Source organism: Cervus elaphus, chromosome 8 (assembly GCF_910594005.1).
Source record: "Cervus elaphus chromosome 8, mCerEla1.1, whole genome shotgun sequence".
Classification (NCBI taxonomy): Eukaryota; Metazoa; Chordata; class Mammalia; order Artiodactyla; family Cervidae; genus Cervus; species Cervus elaphus.
The window spans coordinates 9,496,116-9,508,490 of record NC_057822.1 but is presented as its reverse complement, the minus strand read 5'-3'; the positions used below and the strand labels follow the sequence as shown (position 1 = coordinate 9,508,490).

The 12,375-nt window shown below is 40.3% G+C and overlaps 1 protein-coding gene across 1 annotated transcript; it reads left to right on the top strand.

Moving 5' to 3' along the window:
- The first annotated feature begins 11,723 nt into the window (after positions 1-11,723).
- LOC122698903 (60S ribosomal protein L21-like) lies at positions 11,724-12,166 on the top strand. Its single transcript, XM_043910585.1, has one exon. It carries the CDS (start codon positions 11,735-11,737, stop codon positions 12,164-12,166), a length of 432 nt encoding a protein of 143 aa, XP_043766520.1. The 5' UTR covers positions 11,724-11,734.
- The last annotated feature ends 209 nt before the right edge of the window (positions 12,167-12,375 follow it).

Below are 12,375 nucleotides of genomic sequence, written 5' to 3'. Positions count from 1 at the left end.
TTTAAAGACAGTTCAATGTTCCTTTTCACTAGCTCCAGTATCCTCAGTTTCCCTACAGATGCCCTAAATTGTTGGATAAATTACCTTGTTGAAAATTGAATTACCTTAGTACTTCTCTGTTAGCACAGTTCAGCCAGATATGCTTTTTCCCATCAAAAGTTCTCCTTTATTTCTTTTCTTTTCAGTTCCTCCTGATTTCAAACTGTTAGTCCCTCCAATATGGGCATAAAGAAAACCTCAGTAACTTAGAAACCTGATCTTCTTATAGATCACAGGGAATGCTCTAAACACAATTTTGGTTTTGGATTTGTGTGTGTGTGTATGAGAGAGAGAGAGATAGGAAAAAGGCCCAAGTTGTAATTTTAACTTAAAACCAATGTATTCAATTTTAGAAATGTAACGGCTATTATTTAAAATTGGTTGCCCACTATATGCCAGGTATACTAGTTTCTTTACTTAGAACAGTGCTGTGAAGTATATAACAATCTTACTTTACACTTATGAAGCTAATAGACATTAGAGGGATTTAATCAGTTCACAGGAGTATTAAATGTAAGAGCTAATATTCAAATTCCACCCTAAATCAAGAGTCTACATTCTTCTTTCTTTTTAAAAAACAGAAAACAGAAGTTTATTTCTCAAATAGCAATCTGGAATATGCTGAACATCAGGCAGCTTTGCTGTCCCTGGTCAGTCAGAGATGGGTTCCTTTCCTATTTTTGGTTTGCCCTCTCTTAAGGATATCACCTCATTTGCATGGTCAGAATTCACTCACAGGCACATCTGGTCCAGCTTGCTCTGGAATGGTGGAGGTCAGACTGGAGTGGGTAAGGGAACCTTCAAGTCCTGTATGTTGAGGGAGAAGAGGGTGAGGGAGTCTGGGTGCCCCTGGATAAATGAGGAGTCTTAAAGACTGGGGTTGCCCATCTCCCTACCTCCACCCATCTTCCTTTCTCTGGTACCCAGACCTAGAAAGCTACTCTCAAAGTCTGCATGCTTTCTATTAAGTCAAGTTGTTTTCCTTCTACTATTGCTGAGAGGTAATAAAAGAATGTTCAGCATGTTTTCAGCAGTGTAATTGAGACCAACTTGCCCATGGACCTACTGGTAATAAAAGTAACAAACCAGCTGTGTTTGTAATTGGCAGTTATCATTAGAAGATAAAGTGGAAGTGGTTCTTCCCAGTTGCTAGAATCTCCCTCTGAGGGAGGGGTCAGGAGTGCCTTGGACTAGCCTAGCTAGGGCCAAAGGCCAACTGGCTTAAAAACTAGCACTGGGTTCCATAAGAGCAGATCTAAAGCCATTTGATGAAAGCCAAATGGCCAAATACTAGGCAGTCAGGGATATGAACATCCTGACTCAGTGGACATGAATTTGAGCAAACTCTGGGAGGTGGAGAAGGATAGGGAAGCCTGGCGTGCTGCAGTCCATAGGGTCTCAAGGAGTCGGACATGACTGAGCGACTGAACAACAATAATAAGGGGTATGAACACCCCATCCAGAGTACAAAGGCAAATGTTGAGTTAAGATAGTATAGCATTGAGACTTTGGTGAGAACAAGCACAGGCATAGTTCAATAAGAGGAAATCTTAGGCAATTTTCTAAAACAGCTGTTATTGAAAGATATACAGAGGGGTCAACCTTGCTTAAAAGGAACAAGGTCTTCTGTGTTGGCCTGGGATGACTGGAATCATAGGAGCCACTTACAAGCTTTGTCAGGCAGTGGCATAGCCCCCTAATGAATGAATGACAGTGAGAACTGTGCTTTTCTGAGTTCTTATTTAATATTTATAGCAACTTTTAAAGTGTTTAATTCTTTATCTTTCCTTCCTTTTTTCCCTCTAATTGGGATAAACACCAATTCTAGTGTGTTTCAATTAATTCTTGGTCTTTCTTCCACTTTCTGTTTCTGCTTTAGTTAGTTGTCTATATATTTATATATAGATATATTTATATCTATGTCACGTTTTCTCTAGTTGTGGCAATCGGGGCTACTCTCTAGTTGTGGGGTGAGGGCTTCTCATGGTGGTGACTCTGTTTTGCGGAGCACAGACTCTAGAGCATGCAGGCCAAGTTGTGGCTCATGGGCTTAGTTGCCCTGTGGCATGTGGGATCTTAGGGATCAAACTGACCAGAGATCAAACTCATGTTTCCTCATTGGCAGGAGTATTCTTAACTATTGGACCACCAGGGAAGTCCTATAACTTTTTTTTTTTGGCCTTCAGATTTTCAGATGTATAGTTTTGTGTGTTACTTTGCCTTCTACAGGGGCATCCCTTGTTGCTCAGACAGTAAAGCATCTGACTACAATGTGGGAGACGTGGGTCTGATCCCTGGGTCGGGAAGATTCTCTGGAGAAGGAAATGGCAACCCACTCCAGTACTCTTGCCTGGAAAATCCCGTGGATGGAGGAGCCTGGTAGGCTACAGTCCATGGGGTCGCAAAGAGTTGGACATGACTGAGCGACTTCACTTCACTTCTTTGCCTTCTACATACCTACTGTCTTCCTACCTAGGAGATGTGAAACATCTCATCTTCATTGTGGTCAACAGGATTGGGATTCTAGGGCTTCTCCTTTCTTCAGACCCCTCTATTACATCTAAGTTGGGGCCAAAACTCAGTGTGATCAAAACTCAGTTTAACTGAATGTTAACAGAGGCCTACAATTCACCATTAAAAGCTTTGCTTCATGCCTTTATATGAGGAGGAGGAAGAAGTATGTGAGACTGTGAGCTATGGTGCCGCCTTAGTGTTGGGCCTTGTGTTTTCCTGTCAGCGTCTTGCTCCTTCCATTCCTATAGTCATAAGCCTCAGTGATTGAGACAGGGGTTAACATAGTGTGGTCTTGCTCTAATAAAGACTCCACTCCAATGTATTAGGAAATATCCCTTCATAACTTATTTCATGCTGCTTCCTTCAGCAGAAGGACTCCTGTGGCTCCCCCAAGTCTCATCTCAAATATCACCTCCTTAGGAAGCAGCCTCTAATTTCTCTAACCTAGGGTTGGCAAATATTTTCTATAAAGGATCACATAGTAAATATTTTAGGTTTTACAGGTCAAGGGCAAAGAGGGTGCTATACAAGGTCTCTGTCCCAATGAAACAACTCTCCTATTGCAGTGCAAAAGCAACCATAAACAATAGACAAATGGGAAGGGTTGTATTGCAACAAAATTTTACTTATAAAAATAGGTAATAATAAAAAAAAAAAAAGGTAATAGACTAAATTAAGCCCATAGTGTGTTGACCCCTATTATACTCAGATATATATTCTTTTAACATTTATTTATTTATTTGACTGGATCAGGTCTTAGTTGTGGCATGATGGATATAGTTTCTTGACCAGGGATTGAACCCGGGTCCCCTGCACTGGGAGCATGGTGTCCTAACCACTGGAGCACCAGGGAAGTTCTGACTCAGATATTTATTTTTCAACCTAATTGTTCATGCTTCCATTATCTCACTTGTACTGTGAGTTTACCTCCACTAGAACATGAGTACCTTGAGAATAAATTTTCTGTCTTTACATCTTTCTGAACTGCACAAAACTGAGCTTCTAGTGATTGTAGGTACTCTGTGAACATTTCTGGAAGATAGTGGGGCAGAAAGGTAGGAAGAGGTGTGTTAGTTGCTTAGTCGTGTGAACTCTTTGTGAACCCATGGACTGTAGCCCACTAGGGTCCTCCATCCATGGGGTTTCCTAGGCAAGATTACTGGAGTGGATTACCATTTCCTTCTGCAGGGGATCTTCCCCACCCAGGGATCAAACCCAGGTCTCCTGTACTGCAGGCAGAGTCTTTACTGTATGAAGCACCGGGGAAGGTAGGGAGCAGGATCCTGCTAGTCCTCTCCTGACATGCAGTTGAATATGACCTTACTTGAGTAAAACGAACAGAGGCTGTTTATAAAATGGTTACATTGGGTTCTTCTGAAGGTCTGATTTCAGCAAGCTTGCATTTGGAGATTCATAGTGACAGTCAGCCTCCAAGATGGTCTTTAATAGTCTTACCTCCTGGTAGTCATGCCCCCTCCCATGCTGACAGGGATGACCTCTGGAACCAGTAGGATAGTGTGGAAATAAAAGTACAGGATTTCTGAGGCAAGTCATAAGAGACCTGTGGCTTCTGCGTTACTCTCTCTTGGATCACTCTTCCCAGAAAAAAACTAATGTCTGCCCTTTTCTCTCTCTCTCTCCCCCGCTCCATGGGGCGATGTTCTCTTCGCCTCTTTGGATCGACGTGCCCTCACGCCTCGAAGATGGATTTTCCTGCTATTATCTAAATAAATAGAGCTGTAACACTGAGCTGTAACACTGAAAAAAACAAAAAACAAAAAACTAATGGCTATGTCTTGGAGACAAGCAGCTCTATAAAGTCGTCCATGAGGCAAAGAACTGAGGCCTCCTGCCAACAACCAGCTGAACGAGCCATCTTGGAATTGGCTCTTTTTGCCTCAGTTAAGTCTCAGATGACCACAGTTGTGACTGACACGTTGACTGTAAACTCATGACGGTCTCAGAGCTCACACTACTCAGACACTCCTGAACTCCTCACCCTATAAATTCTGTGGAATAATAAATGTTAATTTTTGTCTGAAGTTTCTAATTTTGGAAATTATTTGTTATATAGCAATAGACAGCATACAATAGACTTAGTGGTTTTCCGTCTATCTAAATTCCCTATAGTTTTACAAGACACCTTGAACTTCTCTTCTTAGTTTTGAAAATAACTAATTCTCTATTTGTTTAATGTCTGTCTATCTCCTTCAATGGAAGCAGAGACCACATCTAATTTTTCTTCAAGGACAACTACTAGCATTCAAGAGGCATTAAAATATGTTTTAGTAAATATCTAATAACAAACAAAATGAAGAATCCTAAACCCAAGAATGATTTGTTCCCAACATTTTATATCTCTAAAAATATTATAGTGATGTCATTCCCTAAATCATTTTTCACATAATATTAAAACATATATGTGCCTCTATAATAGCATTATCACACATAGTAATAGTTGGCATTCTGTGTGCTCCATGAGGGCAGGGATATTAGCTTATTGACTCAGCATTCCAGCATTTGCAAGTAGCCACCACAAAAGTGTTCAGTAAATGCTAGTGAGTGACAAACTAAGAGAAGTGATCAATCTGCGGAATGACTAAGGATGGACTTCTCATGATACTCACCATTCAAGACTTGAGGGTATGCCATCTCATTCTCTGCAGTTTGGAGGATTCTTTTCTTTGTTGTGGAATTTATACTGAATTAAAAAAAAAAAAAACCCTTCTAATAATGCCCATTGACCAAACCAAATTTAAACAAGAGATTCTACTCAGAAAGACAATAAACAAGAGGAAGGATAGTAGCATCTTCTGGTCCAAATGCTGCTCCAGTTTGGCAGATGGAGAACACAGTAGAGGCACCGATGTAGAGAATGAATGTAAAGATATAGAGCGGGGGAGGGGCTAGCATGATTTGGGAGAATAGGGTTGACATATGTACACTATTATGTATAAAATAGATGACTAATGAGAACTTACTGTATAGCACAAGGAACTCTAATTGATGCTCTATAATGACCTAAATGGGAAGGAAATCCAAAAGAGAGGAGATATATGTTATATAATCAAAAGGAGATACCTATTGCTGATTCACTTTGCTGTACAACAGAAACTAATGCAACATTGTAAAACAACTATGCTCAAATAAAAATTAATTTAAAAATATAAATAAAGTACCATGTTATGCTAGAAGGTATCAAACGTGAGCTATCTGACTGTAACCAAAGCTGCTTATACAAATTATGTAATAAGTATACACTCTAATGAAAGTTAGCCAGAGTATCTGTTGATTTAGGAATGACTGAGAGTTGAATCAGTTACTTTTCTTCTGTTACTTACAGTCCCTATTGCAATGACTACTAGTATAACTTATTCATCAAAATAATCCATCATCAAAGAGTTCCATCATCAAAATAATGAGGTTATGTCTTTCACTGGTGGTCTTTCTAACTGTTAATGACCTTCTCATCCCATATACAAAGAATTGCCATAACACAATAGCAAAAACAAATCTATCTAATATTGTCAAAGTATAATGACCAACATGAAACACAGATATCTTGATTAAAAGGAAAAAAAAAAACAAAGACAATATTTAAGCTGGTACTCCCATATTCAAACATTTTCATTTGGATATTTAGTAAAGAACAGGAGGGCACAGTAAGGCCAGCAATAGATCACACAGCTTTGAAGAGGATCTCCCAACGAAGTCAGAGCCACCGATGTACACTTGGTATTTAATGAAACATAAAAGTGCAATGTTCTAGGACAGGGCTATGTTTATACGGTGTTGGTATAAAGACCATCTCAGCTCCAACTGTGGCTTGCAATAGTCATGAGTGAAGGAATTTTGCTAACTGATGAAGCTGTTAATCAACAGTTCCGAAGACATAACCATGAAGGCCTGAATGCTAATTTTCACAGAAGTAACCAATTTGATGTTGTCCCTATTTAATATACTGAATTTTATTATATATTCTCAAACTACGATGGTAATCATTCATTCATATTTTCCCCCCTTGGTCATTCATCAGGTATTTATTTTACTATACATTAATTTTGGTGATATAAAAGATTTTATTTCATTTTTTTAAGTGTCTTGACGTGTATCTTTTTTTAATATTCATTTATTTTTTTTAAAGCCTATGATTTGCCTGGCCCTAGTTTTGGTATTAAGGAAACGGGGTAAACAAGATGGGCAAAAGTCTCTACTGTTAAAAACTGACATTTTAGTGATGGGAACTAGACAATAAAAAATAATTAAAGTATAGGTATAATATGCCAAATGATTCATTGGAGAAAAATAAAGCAGGAAAGAGGGAAAGATAATGCCGGGGTTAGGTGGGATTGCAACTTTAAACAGGATGGTGAGGAAATGCCTCAGTGAGAAAGCAACAGCTGAGCAAAAACTTGGAGAAAGTGGTGTGTGTTAATCAATTCAGACTGCCATAACAAAACACCATAGGTTGGGTGGCTTAAACAATAGACATTCATTTTTTTTTCAAGTTCTGGAGGCTGGAAATCAGAGATCAAGGAGTTAGCATGGTCCAGTTCTGAGGAGAGCTCTTCCTGGCCTATGGAAGGTAGCCTTCTTGTTCTGTGTGCACAAGGAGACATAGAGGGGAGGAGACAGAGAGGGAGGGAGGTGGCTCTCAGGTATCTCTTCTCACGTGGACATTAACTTTGTTATAGCAGGGTCCACCTTTATGACCTCATTCAACCATAATTACCTTCACTAAAGCCCTATCTCCAAATAGTATACTAGGGGTTGGGGCTTCAATGTATAAATATGGGTCGGGGGGTCAACACAATTCAGTCCATAGCAGGTTATCAGTAATGTGTATATCTGGGGGAAGAATGTTTTGTTTTTAAATTGGAGTATAATTGCTTCGGAATTCCCTGGTGGCTCAGCTAGTGAAGAATCCGCCTGCAATGCAGGTTCAATTCCTGGGTCAGGAAGATCCCCTGGAGAAGGGATCGCTACCCACTCAAGTATTCTTGGACCTCTCTGGTGGCTCAGACAGTAAAGAATCTGCCTGCCATGGGGGAGACTTCGGTTTGATCCCTGGGTTGGGAGATCTCCTGGAGGAGGGCATGGCACCCCACTCCAACATTCTTGCCTGGAGAACTCCATGGACAGAGGAGCCTGATGGGCTACAGTCCAGAGGATTGCAAAGAGCCAGACTGAAGCGACTAAGCGCAGCACAGCACATAATTGCTCCACAAGGTTGTTATGTGGAGCTGTATACCAAAGGGAATCATCTGTGTGTGTACACCAAAGGGAATCATCTGTGTGTGTACACCAAAGGGAATCATCTGTGTGTGTACACCAAAGGGAATCATCTGTGTGTGTACACCAAAGGGAATCATCTGTGTGTGTACACCAAAGGCAATCATCTGTGTGTGTACACCAAAGGGAATCATCTGTGTGTGTACACCAAAGGGAATCATCTGTGTGTGTACACCAAAGGGAATCATCTGTGTGTGTACACCAAAGGGAATCATCTGTGTGTGTACACCAAAGGCAATCATCTGTGTGTGTATACCAAAGGGAATCATCTGTGTGTGTACAGATATCCCTTCCCTCTTGAGCCTCCCTCCCACCTTCTCCCCCATCAGATGACCCCTCTAGGTCATTACAGAGCACCGAACTGAGCTCCCTGGGGGAAGAAAGTTCTGGGCAGAGAGTTTGGGACAAACAAACTCTGTCCAGTCGAGGAGTTGTCAGCATATAGATGATATTTGAAGCCATCGGGCTGGATGAAATCACCAATAGAGTAAAAATAGAGAAGCCAAGGTCTGAATCCTAGACAGGAGCAGTCAGTGAGTGCGGTAGGAGAAAACCAAGAGAGTGTAGTGACCTGGAAATCTAGTGGATAAAACGTAGATATTTCAAGAAGGAGGTAAGAGCTTTGTCATAAAGAATGAAGGCTGAGTCTTGGCTGTTGGATTAACAACATGGAGCTCACGGGTGACCTGACCAAGAGCAATTTTGGAGGAGTGGTAAGGGCAAAAGCCTGATTTTGGAGTAGGTTCAAGAGAGACTGAGAGGAGAAGCTTCAAAATATTGAGAAGACAAACAACAAAAGAAAAAAAAAAACAGATAAATTGGACTGTATCACAATTAAAAACCTTTAGCTGCAAATGATACCATCAAGAAAACAAAAAACAACCTACCATATGGGAGAAAAATTTTTACAAATCTGATAAGAGACTTGCTTCCAGAATATATATATTTTTAAGGTTTTATAACTCAACAGTAAAAAAAAAAAAAAAAGTCAATTTTTTTTTCCAAATGGACAAAGGACTTGAATAGACTTTCTCTCAGGAAGATATGTAAATGGTCAGTAAAAATGTAAAACGGTGGGACTTCCCTGATGGCTCAGTGGTTAAAGCTCTGCACTTTCAATGCAGGGGATGTTGGTTTGATCCCTGGTTGGGGATCCCACATGCTGTGCCATGCAGCCAGTAAGTAAGTTTATAAAATAAAATTACCTATGGCTGATTCATGTTGAAGTTTGACAGAAAACAAAAAAATTCTGTAAAGCAATTATCCTTCAATTAAATAAATTTTAAAAAATAAAATTTCTTTAAAAAACATAAAAAGTAAAAAAAAAAAAAAAACAAAACATAAAAAGGTACTCAAGAATCATTAGCCATTCAGTACAGTTCAGTTCAGTCACTCAGTCATGCCCAACTCTTCGCGACCCCATGAATCACAGCACGCCAGGCCTCCCTGTCCATCACCAACTTCCAGAGCTTGCTCAAACTCATGTTCATCGAGTCGGTGATGCCATCCAGCCATCTCATCCTCTGTCGTCCCCTTCTCCTCCTGCCCCCAATCCCTCCCAGCATCAGGGTCTTTTCCAATGAATCAACTCTTTGCATGGGGTGGCCCAAGTATTGGAGTTTCAGCTTCAGCATCAGTCTTTCCAATGAACACCCAGGATTGATTTCCTTTAGGATGGACTGGTTGGATCTCCTTGCAGTCCAAGGGACTCTCAAGAGTCTTCTCCAAAACCACAGTTCAAAAACATCAATTTTTTGGCGCTCAGCTCTCTTCACAGTCCAACTCTCACATCCATACATGACCACTGGAAAAACCATAGCCTTGACCAGACGGACCTTTGTTGGCAAAGTAATGTCTCTGCTTTTTAATATGCTGTCTAGGTTGGTCATAACTTTCCTTCCAAGGAGTAAGTGTCTTTTAATTTCATGGTTGCAGTCACCATTTGCAGTGATTTTGGAGCCCAAAAAAATAAAGTCTGACACTGTTTCTACTGTGTCAGAAACTTCATGGGAAATCTATTTCCCATGAAGTGATGGGACCAGATGCCATGATCTTAGTTTTCTGAATGTTGAGCTTTAAGCCAACTTTTTCACTCTCCTCTTTCACTTTCATCAAGAGGCTTTTTAGTTCCTCTTCACTCTCTGCCATAACGGTGGTGTCATCTGCATATCTGAGTTTATCGGTATTTCTCCTGGCAATCTTGATTCCAGCTTGTGCTTCTTCCAGTCCAGCGTTTCTCATGATGTACTCTGCATATAAGTTAAATAAGCAGGGTGACAATATACAGCCTTGACATACTCCTTTTCCTATTTGGAACCAGTCTGTTGGTCCATGTCCAGTTCTAACTGTTGCTTCCTGACCTACATACAGGTTTCTCAAGAGGCAGGTCAGGTGGTCTGGTATTCCCATCTCTTTCAGAATTTTCCACAGTTTATTGTGATCCACACAGTCAAAGGCTTTGGCGTAGTCAATAAAGCAGAAATAGATGTTTTTCTGGAACTCTCTTGCTTTTTCGATGATCCAGAGGATATTGGCAATTTGATCTCTGGTTCCTCTACCTTTTCTAAAACCAGCTTGAACATCTGGAAGTTCTCGGTTCATGTATTGCTGAAGCCTGGCTTGGAGAATTTTGAGCATTACCTTACTAGCGTGTGAGATGAGTGCAATTGTGCGGTAGTTTGAGCATTCTTTGGGATTGCCTTTCTTTGGGATTGGAATGAAACTGACAGTCCTATGGCCACTGCTGAGTTTTCCAAATTTGCTGGCATATTAGCCATTAGAGAAATGCAAATCAAAACCACGATGAGATACCACTTTACACCCGCTAACATGCCTATTATACAAAAGACAAATATTTACAAGTGTTGGTGAGGGTTGAAGAAATTGGAATCCTCATATATTGCAGGCAGGAATACAAGATGGTTCAGAATTTTGGAAAACAGTGACAATTCTTCAAAAAGTTAAACATAGGATTACCCTACAGCTTAGCAATTTCACTTCCAAAGATATATCCAAGATAAATAAAAATATATATCCTCACAAATACCTACATGAAAAGAGATGTACATGGATGTTCACAGCAGGATTATTCATAATAGCCAAAAAGTGGAAACAATTCGAATGTTCATCAACTGATAAGTGGATCAATGAACAAGCAATGGAATTATAATTGAGCAATTCAAAGGACTCAAGTACTGGTGTATGCTACAACTTGGATGAACTTCAAAACATTGTGTTAAATGAGAGAATCTAGTCAAAAAAGATCACATAGCTAAAAAAAAAAAAAAAAGATCAGTAACATAATTCCTCTATATGAAAAGTCCAGAATAGACAAGTCCATAAAGACAAAAAGATTAGTGATTGTGTAGGGTTTTATTGAATGGGAGTGATTAATGGACTGGGGGTTCTTTTATGGAAGATGAAAATATTTCAAAAGTGATTCCTGTTGCACAAGTCTGTGAATATGTTAAAATCATTAAATTTTACACTTTCAATGAGTGAATTTTATGGTATGTGAATTACATCCCCATGGAGATGTGGTAGAGTTTTTTGGGTTTCTGTTTGTTTTTTTAATTACTTATTTATTTATTTCTGACTGTGCTAGTTCTCTGTTGCGGCACACAGGCTTTCCTCGAGTTGCAGAGGGCAGGGGCTACTCTCTAGTTGCAGTGCTCGGGCTTCTCATTGTGGTGACTTCTCTCCTCATGGAGCACGGGCCCTAGAGTATGTAGGCTTCAGTAGTTGTGGAGCATAGGTTCAATAGTTGTGATTTGCTGACTCTAGAGCTCAGGTTCAATAGTTGTAGCACACTTTTCGGCCGGAACCGCCATCTTCCAGTAATTCGCCAAAACGACCAACACAAAGGGAAAGAGTAGGGGGCACCTGCTACATGTTCTCTAGGCCTTTTAGAAAACATGGAGTTGTTCCTTTGGCCACATACATGCAAATCTACAAGAAGGGTGATATTGTAGATATCAAGGGAATGGGTACTGTTCAAAAAGGAATGCCCCACAAATGTTATCATGGCAAAACTGGGAGAGTCTACAATGTTACCCAGCATGCTATTGGCATCATTGTAAACAAACAAGTTAAGGGCAAGATTCTTGCCAAGAGAATTAATGTGCGTATCGAGCATATTAAGCACTCTAAGAGCCGAGATAACTTCCTAAAATGTGTGAAGGAAAATGATCAGAAAAAGAAGGAAGCCAAAGAGAAAGGGACTTGGGTTCAGCTGAAGCGCCAGCCTGCTCCACCTAGAGAAGCACAGTTTTGTGAGGACCAATGGAAAGGAACCCAAACTGTTAGAACCCATTCCCTATGAATTTATGGCCTGAAGCGTGTAAAGATAAAGAGCTGGACTGTAAAAAAAAAAAAAAAAGTTGTAGCACATGGGCTCAGTCATTCCACGAGATGTGGATTCTTCCCAGACCAGGGACCGAACCCATGTCCCCTGTATTGGCAGGTGGACTCTTACTAACTGGGCTACCAGCCAGGCTCTTTCATTTTTTAATTGCATAGTGATGACGAGAG